The sequence below is a fragment of the Perna viridis genome, chromosome 3 (genome assembly GCF_037379345.1).
Source record: "Perna viridis isolate PV_CMFRI_1.1 ecotype Kerala chromosome 3, ASM3737934v1, whole genome shotgun sequence".
NCBI classification, from domain to species: Eukaryota; Metazoa; Mollusca; class Bivalvia; order Mytilida; family Mytilidae; genus Perna; species Perna viridis.
The window spans coordinates 30,605,591-30,621,856 of NC_142447.1; the positions used below are offsets into that span (position 1 = coordinate 30,605,591).

Consider the following 16,266-nt stretch of genomic DNA (forward strand, 5'->3'; position numbering starts at 1 on the left):
ACTTCTTACTACAAATGTATATTCATCATTTGTACACCTAGTGAGCTCTAAAGCAAGTTTTAACATTTTTTTTCATAAGATTCATAAGCTAGTTAAGGTATCTATTTTATTTCTATCATGATTGAATGATGAAGTCAATTAGCAATGACTACTATATAGCAATACAAGGAGAATGGAATGTTCTTGCCACCAACACAAAATGTAAAATGAAACTTATGTATTCCATTATTTATGCACATCCATACTATCTCTTCATTGTTGTATCAAAACAAAATATCTCCCAGACAAAAATCTCAGAGGACCAGAGAAAAAATCCTTTCATGTACTCAGTATAGGGGAATTCCATGTCACGGAAAACTCATTTCATTTCATGTACAAAATCTACTCAAACTACAGTGCGATATCATGCCAGGGAAAATCATTTCACGTTCATGTATTCACACTACAGTGGAATATTCCGCCAGGGAAAATCATTTCATGTTCATGTACTCACACAACAGAGGAATATTATGCCAGGAAAAAGTTTTTGTACTTCCATTTTAAAGGAGTACCATACAAAATTTCTGTGAAATTGTACAGAAGAAACATTATTGGGGGAGGTTAACCTACATGTACATTTTGTAATATGACATTTTAGTTTTCCTCTAGGAAGCAAAAATCGATCATTTTTTATAAGTGCATAATTTGAGAACAAAATGTCAATTGAACATTGGAAATCCCAAGGTATGCCATTGAATGCTCCATACAAAGACATAAACTGTACAATACATGTGGCCTGCCTAGACAGCATGTGGTAAGGCTTCATTTCCATTCATTAATAACATGTCAATCAGGTTAATATACTGAGGAGATTACACCAGAACTGGGTATCAAATATAAATTTATTCAGTTGTCTGGCATATCCTGCTGCTGAGCTTTTTAAAATGCATGAAAATAACAGGTTAGGGCCACACTTAAAAATATTTCTGTAAGCCATAAAAGCTTGAATGCTCAACAAAAACTGGGTGAGTAGGTACATTGTAGGTGAACAACTTCATACTACATGCAAGTCTAAGCTCTAATTAACTAAAGATTAAATTATCAAAGATGTCCATTTTTAACAGTTAGACTACTATTACTAATATTCTTTCTTGTTTATGATTTAACACTTATCAATAAAATCAAAACAGCTTTTGAAGTGACAAAAAAAAACAAAACAAATAAAAAATCTGGAAATCAGAAAAATTTGAGGCAAAAAAATTGACTATAAGTGGGTGGGTGATGGATTGGTCAGGCTATGGCAAAAGAAACTTTTTTTTAAATTTTGAGCATGCCGTCTTGGGTCAGTTTACGCTACGTTCATTAATACCATACCACATTATACATCATCTGAAGATATTTTTTTAAGTACTTTGAGAAAATTGTAATGTTGTTTATGAAAAAATAACAATGAATTAAAACTTTACACTCCCCCCAAGAAAACCTATGGTGTATCAACAGTAATAACCCGTTTTGACATTATTCCACTGAATAAGATCTTAGCTATTGATTTCTGACTTAAATTTCTGTAGTTCCTGTCTCAGTGGAGGAAAATACTTCCAGTGTGCATCTTCATGGTAATTTTATTCAAACTGCATTGTTGAAACAAACCATCAATTTCTTGATGACAAAACTGGTGTAATTTGCCAAATTGATAATTAATGAACAAATACATTCAACCTACTCCATAAATTTCTAGCCCAGTTTTTAATTAAGTTAGTTAAAAATAAGAAAATATATGAGTGACCTAGATCAGTTCACACCTTAGAAATTATAAATTACTACAAAGAACCAATTTTTAATTATCCTATTATAAAGCACATCTAGAAGAGCAACATTAACTTGAAAGGAATAGTTTGAATTGCTTTTATGTATTAAAACAGCTTTCCTGATAGGATATGAATCTAAAATTAGTTAGATCGCTTTATTGTTCAGGGGCTTCAGATCAATACCTAAGCATTTTCTGAGTTCGATACATAAAATAATCATATAACCAAATATGTTGATGCAAGTTTGTGGCTTATTATATCATCAATGAAAGATACTACCAGTTTTTGACATATAGTATCAAACATTCCGAGACAAATTCATTTTGGTCTTTTGAATACTGTGAAAGTACTTTTGTTTGTGGAGTACCAATTTTCGTTGATTTCGTGAGTAAGATAAACCACGATATGGGTTCCAAACAAAAAGGATTACTTACTTGAAATTGTATGACCGGATCATCAAAACCACAAATTCAAGATTCCGCAAATTGTGCTTTTCCCTTAAACCACTAAAACTGATACCAACGAATATAAGAACTTTCTCAGTAGTACATGACTCTTTCCTCATATGAAGACAGTTCTCTGTTCTGTAACTTTTCTATGTTGAGAACATATAAATGGTAACTTATTTTCATGAACTTTGTAGTACTGTAAAAAGTACCAGTACAATTGACAGATGCTTGAACATTTAAAAAAAACAAAACGACAGTGTCTTTTAATCAAACATGAAAAATTCAGGAAACAAAACCTTGTGAAAACAAGTACCAAGTACCCACAAAGAAAAGTACATTTTGCTTTCACCACAGCTGATTTTAGAATAAAATTGAAATGCTACTAAAATTGAACTTCAATCTAAGACTGTTTCAAAGTCATTCAACCTACACAAGTGTTATCAGGATGTCAATAATCTTTTCTAGAACTTTAGGAAGTAGGTTTTACAAGAAGTCTTTTCACAATGAAAAAAAAATTAACAGTTTTAGCTCTAATTAGCCCACCCATCTTTCACCTCACTACATGTATATTTCATGCTGATGGGAATTAATGCTTCACTTTCCTTGTTCCTGGCAACTAATGTTTTGTTACTATTTATAGAAACTGATAACATCTGGACCATATCATGCTGCACCTTAGAAGGCAATCAAATCATCACACTATTGATAAATCCTTTGTGGCAAAATTGAACCAGAAGAATTTCATCAGTTTAAAATATTTATATGATTAACTCTCCTGAAGCATTTTATTTAATCCATATCTTGATAAATATGGTTAACTTAACAAGGCTATAGTAAATCAATGTCACTAGGGTCAATTATATCTCTCTTACTGGAAAATTTTGCCATAAAAGTTAACAATTCAAATATATCATTAACATTTGACCAAGTATGTATGATTTTAATATACAGTAACATGTACAATGAATGTCTGGTAGTGGAGGCAGCAGTCAACTTCATTCTGGAAATCTTATTGATTGGCAAAAACACCTGTCTTACATCTGTTCATTAAGAACAGACTTGCTTTTTTTATGAAAAACTAACAGACATATATGTCCACAGTTAATGTTAAAAACAACATATGAGAAAATTTGACAATACACTCCTATCAAAACTTAAGAAATTTCAAAACACTGAAAAACTTTCCTGGTATAACTACTATAACCTTAAGTTTTGGTGTGACTTTTAATAAACATCACAGGAAGTTAATATGATTTAAGATGATATAAATATGTTACATTGAATCTTAATAGATTCTCATTGTCCTGTCTGTATTTATCAAGGACAAGCAACTACAACACTTTCAAGTATCAGTCTCTGTTAGAATCAGGCAGTCGGTGAAACATGGTATGAAAAAAAACCATCATTTGAAATTTTGTAGACTATTTGTACTATCAGAATCAAAGATATAGAAGAAGACTTTCCATTTTGTTTTGGTAAATTGAGTTCCAATTCCATTGAAATGCACTGAAAACTTATTATTTCATGGGCAGATAACTCTGTCAACAAATTAATTTCATTGCAAAATTTCTGAACAAAGCCAGTGATGCAGAATTCAAATAGTGGCCTTTACATTAAGAGAAATCATCCTTAAGTGAAATGTTATCAGATTGGTGGGCTTTTTACATGCATGTTTTTTTGTTTTCTCCATTCTTATAAATACTTACACTTAAAAGTACTATTATGAAGAATAAGTAAAATTTACTTATTGTGAAGTTCATGTTCTTTTACTCCTACGATAAAGAACTTTGGGTTTTTCCATAGATGTGATGATAATAAAAAGGTTCAATCCTTGCTGCATCAAATATTTCTGATAAAAGTTTTACTTAGTTTTACACATACATGTAGCTTACAATGTTTGAATGAAGAATTTCAACATGAATTTCACATTACTAACATTCTACCATAAGTTAGATCTTTAAAACTACCAACACAATTATACAATGTACCTATTTAGGTTTATAGAGTATCCTCACAACGGTAATATGATCAACATCTTGAAATAATTTGAAGTAAATAGTGTAGATAATACCTCATGTACTAAGTTCAACTACTGAAAAAATCAGGGGGTTTGTTCATAAAATTAATCAACTGTAATGGTTACAGAAGCTTCAACTTTAATGAGGGATAAAAGGTAAAAGAAACTGTACTTAATATGGGTTAACTCTAACAGTAGTCAAACAATAACAATCTTCTCACAGAACATGGTGGCATATTTATTATAACTTCAATTTCCTCTACAAATTAAGTTTCAAAACAAGAAAATTAGTACCAATACAACTGATACATTAGTCTACATGTCATCAAGTGTTTTATGGAGAAATGACATGCATTATGAATCCTGCAGTGATTAAATTATTCCTTGTATTAACAACACAAAAATTATAACAACAGCTTCTAGGGGCTAAATTATAAAGCATCCATAAATCTTTGTCAACGTATGTAACCTAAATAACAAAGTCAATACTATGCCTAATAGATATGTACCTTGGAAAATAAATAAAACCTTAGAAAAAAAAACATACCCGGGAAATTCACCAACATCATATATGAGATAGTTAAAAGCAAAGTTGTATTTACAAGTTACCAAGAAAAACATAAAATACAAAAAGTATTGCAAGCATGACTGCAATGTTGGATTTCATAAACAATATTATCTTTGTTTTCAAGATGGAAATTAATCCTGCAACTACATATGTTTCAACTAATGTGTCAATGACTTGTGGAAATTTTCTGGTCTAGGCTGAGAAATCGATTGGATTACAAAGTTTTCACAACAAGATTCAACAAGATAAGCCTAAATCATGTTATACAAATAACGCCATATTTAATTCTCTTAGTGTCGTAAGACAAGTATTATTCAATGACAAACAATCTCTCATTGTCATTGTCACTTCTGGATATGTAAATAACATTATATTAATCATGACTGAACAGAATGAATTTTACAATACTTAAGAAGGTAGCTTAAATCATGAAATATGTTTTCATACGATTGTAAATGTGACAACAGGACACACTTATAAAGGATCGGCTCAACTGCTCTATATTTATAACATAATCCACAGACATATAATGGCTCTTATCCTATTTAAATATCCCAAGATTTTGTCTTCCACATCTTAAGTTGACCATATAATGTACCATAATATCTAATAAGATTTAAATACCCTTTCTAGAGCCATAAAAAAAACTATCAAGTAATTCCTGTGTGTGTATTGATGTCATTATGTAGTGACATTCTCATTTTTTTTTTCTTTAACTGTAGTTAAGGGTAAGAGTTCAGTAACTAGAAAATTCCAGGACAAAACAAAGACTACAACTTTGTAACCAATACTGCATACCATACCATAAAAGTACTTAACATACACCATACTACAAACTATTTAAATCTAAGGGAACTATCAAAAGAGAAAGTCCAAAATCTATATGTTGTCCAATCAATGTACACAGAAAGCCAGATTTCCTCTTTCAATCTAGACCTTATAAATGTCCTGTCTAAAGAAATCTGAATGATTATAAAGTTCAACAAAAGTACCAAGAACAGAATTAGTTAATGTATAAGCTGGACACAGTTGACAGTATAAAAAGGCTGTGAACTTATATGACATTCCATGTTGACAATAATGTGTCTGCTACAGTACTGTATCAGTATGAATTCTTACTGGTCTGTGCATTGGCCGAGATACAAACAAGTTTACAAACCTATAAACAACATATACAGACCTAGAATTGAGAGAAACTTAATGTCAGCAGAATAACCTAAAGCAGATTCACCAATGACTGGTAGTCTTCAACCATGAGACAAGATAAACATTCACTAGAGACATTTACACACTTAATTTACCTCCTAATAGGAAAGTAAAGGGGAGGTATAGAGCATATACAAGACACCCGAACTCCATGTTATGCAGATCACATCATAAGATTTCTGCAGCCACGTCAAATTTAGACATCTCTATAAAAAGATTGACATGAAAGGGTCTACTCATTGACGACTGATTTCAACAACTAACAAAGAAAATAGTGAATATTAAATGGTTTTCAATTTATCAATTCTAAAGCATAAAATATGATTTTATCAGAACTTTATAAATTTCAAATGACAGGGTAAATATGTAAATCATGGTACCTATGTAATCAAAGGAGAAGTTTCCACTGGTATTATCTCTCCAGGAATCAGTATGGATAGGAATATACATTTTGAATCAGTGAAAAATGACAAGATGCAAAATTTCATGGAGTTGATTATAGACAATTGGGCGTCAAGGCTTGGCATTATAAAACCAAGTTAACACTAGGCATTTTAAAACCGAGTTACATATGTAAAGCATAGGGTCCTTAAATAAAGTCAAAACATGTAAAACAAGTATAGCCTTACTTGGTCTATTTTATACTAAGAAAGTGCATTTTAGTTATGGTAGATGAATATAATACAAGACTTACATGTATGGACAGATTACAGTTTTATATGTGAAAAGAATAAAATTCCTGACCTGCTCATAGGTGGCATTACAAAACATCTCAATGTCAGTATCTCGAAAGTAAATACATGTGGAGGATTCCCTGGCCCAAACCCAAACTATGCTACAGTATGTCTGATGATAAATCCCCAAAAAGTTATTTGGCCCCGACATCAAACAAAGTTATATTTACAAAGAACAATTAACATCATTAACCGCTTGATTAATATATATAATCCGACTTTAATTTTCTTTACTGAACTTCAAGCACTGGCTGGATTCTCTATGATAAATAAACAAAGTATTTGTCAGCTCAAAAGATACATATGTTTCCGATACAAATATTCTATGAAATAATAACACAATTCTGTTGAAGTGACAGTCATATATATATATATAAAAATCTTCCTCAAACCCACAACCCAAAAATACATACATTGTACTTGAAATATAGTTTATTCAACCATTAAATGAAACTTTCCATGTGTTTAAGAAAAAAATGCATGTAGTAGAAATCAAATTTGTACTTGATACAATGTAACTTTGGATAATTTTTTACTTTAAAAAAATGTCTGTTTCCTACCTACCCCAATTTTTGCCTACCCTAAACATTTTATAGCTATTATGGCTCAAACACTAATAAAGTCTAGATTTTTTTCCCATTAACTTACAACATGTAGTGTAAAATGGTATTGAAAAGTAAAGCATAATGTAAAATAATTTACCTACATACCTACTCTATTCTTTTTCTAGCTGGTAGCAGGATACAAGATTTATTTTTTGGGCCTAATGAAAAGTAGCTCTACAGTAAAGTCTCCTATGAAGGGTAACTATTAATACCTCTTTTCTGTTCTCTGATGCAGGTTGACAAGGTGTAACTGAAATTTACATTGAACTTATCTACCCTCATAAAAGGGGAACAGAATTTGTCTTTATGTTTGCCTAGGATCCAAGGAGAAAACCTATTTACAAGATAGTTCTTGAGCATAAATGTACAAACGTAAAAACAAAAATGGGTCCTTATCAAAAGGGGAGAGAATTTGTTTTTATGTTTGCCTAGGGTCCAAGGAGAAAACCTTTTTGAAAGATAGTCCTTGCGTATACATGTACATGTACAAATTTATGACCATAAGAACACAATTTATGTAACGATACTTGTGCTAACATGCACAAGGGTATCAGTCACATGTACATGTATAGCCTTGAATGACCATGGGTTGCATCTACATGTACTTTTCTTGTACTGATAACTACATCCTCAGTTAAAGTACAAAATGCCAACATCCAAATTTCACATTACAAATCTAAGTACACAGTATTATGTAACTTGCCCTCATAGCGATGATAAAATCCAAATTTTACCCAAATCATTTGTGCAATTTAAATAATTGTTTTATCTAATCAGACTACTTTTTAAGATAAAACCTGTCAGAGTCATTACTCTTTCTACATGTACATACTTTGCATCCATGTGCATACATACATGTACAACATTCTTCTATGAATTTCAATATGTAAGCCATAACCTACATGTAAGTGCACATGCACATTTGTACAAGGGAAGAGTTGCTCAATTTTGCAACAAAACAAAGGGAGTTACTAAAGAAGTAGCCTCTACATGTTCCACATGTTTATGAAGTAGTTGTTGTGTATATACAGGTAACAAGATTAAATCAACCACGATAAATCTTAATACACTCCTGTAATTACAAAAACCACTACTTTTATGAATTTACAATCTGCAAACAGTAATAAACATTATTATAATATATGGGTTTTCTAAAGACCTCAAGTATTCACCTTAGTGCTTTTAATGATTATTAAAGAATTGGGCAAATGGGAACAATTTTACACCATCATTATTTCTATGCAGGAGGCTTCTGATATTGCTCAAGAATAAAATGGTGCACAAAAAAAATGAAGTGTTATTACTCAGCAATACTAAGCTACATTTGTATAATCAAGAAATATTATGTGTTGGTCCTGTAATGGGTATTGCTGTGGTAAGTGAGAAAACTTACAGGTCAATGCCCTTTCACTACAACTGGCACATGTAACTTGCCCACTGGTCTTACAAGAAATTTTTACACCAAGCCATACCCATGTAATTTAATTAAGTTACCATCTACATGAGACACTACACTGAGAGATGCAAGGAAGTATTCAACTTCATAGCACTTTTGATGATAGGGATAATCTGACTGATCACTGTTTCTACAAGCACCTTGCTTTCAGTTTAAAAAAATTAGTGATAAAAAGCATAATATTGTCTTTTTCCAGTTTCTCCATGTACAATCTCTTTCATTTACACCTCACAAGTCCTTCAGGTTTTGTCTAAATACAGAAATTCATTGGTACATGTATTTATAACAGTCCTCTAAAAATGCTTATTTTATCATGACTAAGAGTAGGCCTAGTTATATCTGCTTATGCTGTACTTGTAGCAGAAAAGAGAATATAGAATAAAACTGCCTATTGGACTTCTATATAGACTATACATATGTTTTGTGCATGTCAATTGTACATGTAGCTCTGGTAATAGTGCAGGACTTTTTTTGTAAGATGTGTAGTTGAATGCTAAAACAGTTGGCCAAATGTACAAATTATGTACCTGAGATGTGAGCAGTGGCTAATTATTTTGGTCTAAAGTGCGGCTGAAATCAGGCAAAAGCTTATTAAGAGTAAAAGAATGTATTTATAGGCTTGGCATGTGACAGACTTTACATACATGTGTGTACTGTACATGTACAATATTAACTATAGACATGGTGAATTTGGTAGCAAGTCTAAATATATCTCAATAATCATAAAAGTGAAATTGTGATAAAAAGTATGGAAAATGCATGTTGACATGTACACAAACATAAATACAGAACAAGATCCTTACTTTCATAAAAAAAAACAAAAAAACTTGAATCTGTTTCTATTGATGCAAGTATCTTTTATTGCAGCTCAATTTAAGATTTATGACTTAGGTAATGTCAAATCTACCAAAGTAAGGTACATGTACACATCATAATTCAATTTAGTGTATTTAGTGTGTATTATTGTGATAATGTTTTGGGAAATTCTATTGTAAACATTAGAATGCATCTGTAGCTTATTCATACAGGGGGGAAATAGAGTAGTTCAAAATAATTCTCCAACACGACTCAGTATTTGAATGAAGTGTCGTTTTGCCATATCTATCTCTAAAAATAAATACTACAGGATATATCTTTAATCTGATATACAATCAAATTTGTAAATATAATAAAAAGTTCATGACCTTCACCTTATAAATCCTTTGATATTTTAAAACCAGATTAAATATGTTTTGAGAAATGATTACAACCATCTTAAAAAAAATCTTTCTTCAAAACAAAACACAAAAATTAAATCTTCTATATACCTTGGTTCTAGTTTACTTATTCTGGTGAATTATGTACACAAATCAAATTACCTTTAAATCAAAATAATGACTTAATACCATTGCCATATATACTTGATCACAGGACTACATTTATATCTTTCCAGTTAGTTGCTTGTTCGCTATGCATGGGGTGTGGTGCTATACAATTACAAGTTTACATACTATTATTTCCCCCTTTGTGCTTATGAGATTATATTGACAGTAATAAGGAAAACAATAATTATTCACTGTAAGGCATATAGTTTTTGTTTGACCTACTTCAAGAAAGATTTTGTTTTCTTGTTATTTTTTGACAATATACATACATGTACAAGTAACCATTGTAACTAAAAGGTAGTCATTTGGAAAGAAAATATATAAAACTACATTCAAGAGAGTTTCTTGTGACATGCAAATGAATGCCAATAGGAGAGTTCGCCAATCACATTGGTGATGTCATATTCACTAATTTGCATATCATTAAGTGTCAAATTGGTTGGCAAATAAACAACTAAATAAACAATTGACAATTTCATGATTAGAATCCCAATTTTCAAAACCTTAGAACTTTGTTATTTTATAACCAATTTTGGTTCTGTAAAATGTTTCATTTAGATAAAACAATTCATATTATGTATGCGAATTTATAACTCATTTACTTGAAAAATAAATTTGTAGTGATATTTATATGTAAACCTTTATTTTTGTAAAAAAATTATAATAAAATTTTATGTACATATAGTCTAATTACTGAATATTTATTTAAAAATTCCATGGATAAAAAGAATTGTATTTGTAACCCAGAGAACCAAAGGAATTTATCAATTATCTTTAAAAGTGAAAAAGTTATGATGATTTAAAGTTGATGCCCCATGCCACTCAATGGATTTTTTGCCAACCAAAACCAAATCACAGGTAAGTGATGACATCACAGAACTTTCCTATTAAATACATATTAAAAATAAATCTCAATCAAAATACAAATTTATTTAAAGTTTTATTTATGTCTTTCCTAAACCATATATGTTTTATTACAGGCAAAATTATCAGTTTATTTTTTTACAAAAATTGTTTTTATAAAATTTACAATGCATACTACAAGTGTACTTATATATACATGTAGTACATACTGTAAACACATAAATGACTGATGATTATGCATTGTTACAAGTTTGTACAAAGTAAGAAGAATATTATTTTGACATTTATCATGTACATGTATTTTTGCCCTAATTTGCAATAACAATAATCAAGTAAATGGTGCTTCTTACAGCTAAGGATTCTACTATTACAGTTTGGTCACAATCTTACCACAATTTAAGATGTCAATCAAACCCTTGATCATTCTGATCAGTTTGTGGCTGCTTTGCCACTAGAGTATCAAGGAGGTGAAAACTATACCTTGGAGGACAAAAAAAGATAGAAGTATATACATTCATTTGTACATGTATTTCCTTATTGAACTAGAATGTATATATTAGTACATGTAATATGTCATCTACATGTACATGGTACTCTAGACATACTAAAGGATTGTTCTCAATAATGATGTAATGAAAACAAATTCAGAAGGGTCAATTCCTTTTCAATCACATAATAATCATAGTATAGTTGTTCTTACAAAAAAAAATTAATTGTATACAAATTCCCTGCATTATATTCTAAACCAAGCCTTTATGCATTTGTTGGAAATTTTACTGACTTAAAAAAAAGAAATTGAAGGAGTCAAACTTCAATGAAAAGCAGTGACTGGAAGGAAAATAAAAAGAATTACTCCAGAAAAGTGGAAAATCAATACTGGTTTCTAGACAGTCCATGACACAATTTTATCAAGGAAAGAAAGCCAATCAACTGTTCAAGATAAATAACAAAAATATTACACTGTACCTGCTGAGTTTGGTTGAAAACATTATCATTGTATCCCTGGTCCAGGCCATTTATCTCAGTCTGTCCCGAGGTTGTGCTAACATTATTATTGTCATTAGTTGACATGTTATGAAACCAGTCAGTAATACTTTCACACATTTTTGTTTTTTTTTCTACAGTGGATAAAATCCCGTCACTGTAAAGTAATATTAAAGTCACATCAACAGTTTAAAACCGTGTGTAACCTAGAAAACTAGCGTATTTTTCCTCTCGTTGTCTTCGCTGATTAGAAGATAATAAATTGCACCTTGTCTGTTTGAATAACAGGTAGAGGGAATTTCTGAACGAGTTGTCTATTGCATATTTATCAACTTATTTTCACCTTGTCCTATCGCATTCAAACGTCAATATCAAGTAATCAGCAATGTTTACATCCAAACATTCGTGTGTACATCTATGATCCCGTTGGTATAACGGAACTGCTCTCTCTCAATCAAGGTTGTGTTTTACATACGCTATCGGTTGTGTACGTGGGTGAATAACTCTCCGATATGACTGACACACTTTACCTTATTTTAAATATCTTTGTTGATTTTAATAAGCCATAATCCACTCGGTAACGTGACTGACGATATCAATATCGTGTTTGTTCATACACCAGTCAAGGTTATGGAAAACTCAGGTGTATGTAAGCTGATCAACAAGATCTTTCCACTCCAGATAACACGCTTAAACTCCAATCATATTATTTTGTTTGAATAATGAGGTAATTTGCCCAACGGTTTTACAAGTTTATGATCCAAGTCATAATCTGTTTAAGGTGAAGCGATCCTACCTACTAATTATTAAGTTTTCCAGCTAAGTATAGCACCACCGATTTTCGTATCAGTCAAATACAAAACTATACATTAACCCAATTTCGAAGTGTGTAAGTAATCACCCGGCCCTGATAAGAATGAACAGCTTTAGAATATCGCACTAAGCGACACTTTCAAGATAACCATGTAGGAAATGGTAAATTAATTTTTTGAACGAAATTTGAGTATCTTAAACAGCATGTTCACACTTAAATGTGTAATTCGAACAATCAGTCTTTCAAAGAAGTTGCTTGTGTAATGCGTAATCAAGACAAATATAACGAAAACATTTTAATCAAAAACCGAGATTTATTAGAAATTTAGATTAGAAGTATAAGTAAAATAAGCAGCTGACTCAAGACAAAATGGAAATAGGCCTGTTACTATTATAAGGTCATGACCTCTACGCCTCGTAAATATTGTATCTTTTTGCGCAGACAATTTTCCATTTAGAGTTTTTTAGGGGTCAGAATTAAGCAATTGAAAGATAGGGAATTACACCATAAATTTTTTTGTACAAACAAACAAAAAACAAACAAATGCTGTACATGATCAACCAAAAGCCGTGGTCATTATTTATCGTCTGTCAACACAAGTGGCCACATTGATAAAGGTGACCTTAATTCACCTAACATATCTGATTTGATAGCCTAGCAGTATGCATTTCCAATTACGCCGAAGCCCCTTTTCTATCATCGGTTCGTTGTTCTAATAGAAGTGCCCCCTAACAAACAACTGCTGGTCGATTTGTATGTATGTACATGTATAAAAATCTCGAATTGTGATGACTCTATTCGATACACTGGCCATTGGATCATAATGATAACGTAAGCATATTACAAGGATCCAAAAAATTTCCAACGCAAATTTTTGTGTGTTTCTTCCGCTAGATTCGAACTCGTACCGCCGTGACATCCATGGCAACACCGCCAGCACTAAATCCAGCTCCCCAGACCACTCAGGCTAGTCATTTTGTAATTTTAGCACAATGGCTTGCTCACTGGGCTTCATCAGCGTCAATAAGAACGAAAGTCAGGTACCTCAGTACATTTCTTTGTCTGAACGTAACCATTACCAACTAGAAAATAATGTGACAGAAGCAAGACCATAGCGAGGGCGAAATGGAAATGTAAGCCAATCAGGGGCGTAGCTGCCTATACGCAAATACGCAGTTGCGTACTTTCGGAAAAAGTAACAAAAATAAAAACACACATTTTAAAGATGAAATAAAGGTTATTTATCACATATGCATACCATGAACGTAGTATAGGCTCTCAAAAACTGGCTCCAAAATCGTTAAAATTCAGGAGTTTCCCTCAGGGCTTTGCCTTGCCGGACTCACTGGGGGCCTTGAGCGACCCCCCCCCCATAGACCCCTCGCTGTAATTTTGCGTACAACTAAAATAGGCCTAGCTACGCCCCTGCCAATAGTGATACGGGAAATATTGGGATGTCCAATTTTCAATGTTACAATCCTGTGTTACAATCTAACATTACATGGTGTAGGTTGCTGGGTGTAGGTTACAATGTAACATTACATGGTGTAGGTTGTTGGTTGAAGATTACAATGTAACATTTCAAGGTGTAGGTTGTAAATTATAATGTAACATTGCATGATGTAGGTTGTTGACTGTAGGTTACATGTGCCATTGCAGGGTATATCTTGTAGATTACAGTGTAACATTACATGGTGCAAGTTGAAGATTACAATGACAATGTAACATTACGTTTTGTTTGTTTGTTGGGGTTTAACGTCCGAGCAGCAATATTTCAGCTATATTCAGACAAGTAACATTACGTAGTGTAGCTTGAAGATTACAATGTTACATTGCAGGTTGTAGGTTGTAAATTATAATGTAGCATTACAAGGTGTAGCTTGAAGATTACAATGTAAAAATATATTGTGTAGGTTGTAGGTTGTAGATTACAATGTAAAAATACATTGTTCAGGTTGTAGGTTGTAGATTACAATGTTAAAATGCACTTGTAACTTGTGGATTTCAATCTAGTGTTGCATATATGCTGCAAATTAAAATGTAAAATTGTATGCAGTAGGTTACAATGTTTCATTGCATGACGGATCTTGCTGTTCCTAGGCTTTATAAAAAATGATCTTTAGGTATTTAGTAGATTGTAATAATCACTGTTTGGGGAGCTTGTAAAATGTGCCAGTCACATTCACGGTGTGTTCACTATATGGAAATGAATGTAGACTGTAATGTTCGCTTTATTGTGGAGCTTGAAGATCATGATGTCCACTATATGGGAGTGATTGTAGAATGTAATGTTCATTATATTATGGAGACTGTAGATTATAATGTCCAATATATTGTGGAGCTTGTAGATTGTAATGGTCACTGTATTGTGAGGCTTGTAGATTGTGATGTTCATTGTATGGGAGTGATTGTAGTATGTAATACTCACTATATTGTGGAGCTTGTAGATTATGATGTTCACTGCTTGATAAAATTTGTAAATACATGTTGTGTTGTTTACTGTATAGGGAAGCTTGTACACTGTGATGTTCACTACATGGCAAAGCTTATGAATTGTGATTTGTGATGATTCATGGAAGGGTTGCTTGTAGATTGTGATGATCAATGTATGGCAGAGCATGTACATTGTGATAGTAACTTGAAGTTTGGAATGATTAATTTATGTTCTAATTTATCAATGAGCATCAAAGAGTAAGAAGATTGTAATAATCAATGTTTGAGGAAGCTTGTAAATGTATGGTTGAGCTTGTAGACTGCCATGTTCACTATATGAAGGAACTTGTAGATTGTGATGTGGAGCATGTAGACTGTGATGTTCACTGTATGGTGGAGATTGAAATTTTGATGTTTACTGTGTGGAGAGCTTTTGGAGTCTGATGTTTATTGTATACTGGAGCTTGTAGATCATGATGTTTACTGCTTTGTGAAGGCGGTCTATTACAGTGTTACTGTGTTGCTTGACTGAATGGTTGATTTGCTGTGGTTTAACATCCTATGGCAAATATTTTATGCATTTAAGGATGAGAACAATTGACCAATCAAATTGGCCCTGCCTTGCACTAGTCTGACAGGTTGAGCCAGATTTTTGTTGTGCCATTCACATAAGCAATCATGGGCAGGTAGGCATGTCATCCCTCTCAGTCAGATAATTCTGACTCTGAGTCAACCATCATCACTCTATCCCCTTAAATACTGACAGAGAAGAAGAGACTACACCAATTATAAAGTCTTTGTTGTGTTGTGGTTTGGGATCAAACCCACAACCTCTTGCACTCAAAGCAATCACATTACCCCAAGACCACTGAGATGGTTGATTTGTGTGTGTGTGTGTGTGTGTGTGTGTGTGTGTATAAACTTTGCTGGTATAGAGACTGTGACTTTGAAGGTGAGATGGCAGCTCAGACTGACAATACTACTA

At 32.2% G+C, this 16,266-nt stretch overlaps 1 protein-coding gene across 5 annotated transcripts in view; it reads right to left on the minus strand.

Annotated features, from left to right (window-relative positions):
- LOC148621824 (vitamin D3 receptor-like) overlaps positions 1-16,266 on the minus strand; it is a 112,325-nt gene that overhangs the window by 23,198 nt on the left and 72,861 nt on the right. Inside the window, exon 1 of one of the 5 annotated variants that reach the window (XM_088576593.1) lies at positions 12,017-12,919. The exons of the other annotated variants lie outside the window; for them this stretch is intronic. Within the exon in view, the coding sequence (XP_088432719.1) occupies positions 12,017-12,154 (138 nt within the window). The 5' untranslated portion in view covers positions 12,155-12,919. Of the gene's footprint in view, positions 1-12,016; positions 12,920-16,266 lie in introns of those variants that run through there. 5 annotated transcript variants of the gene reach the window in all.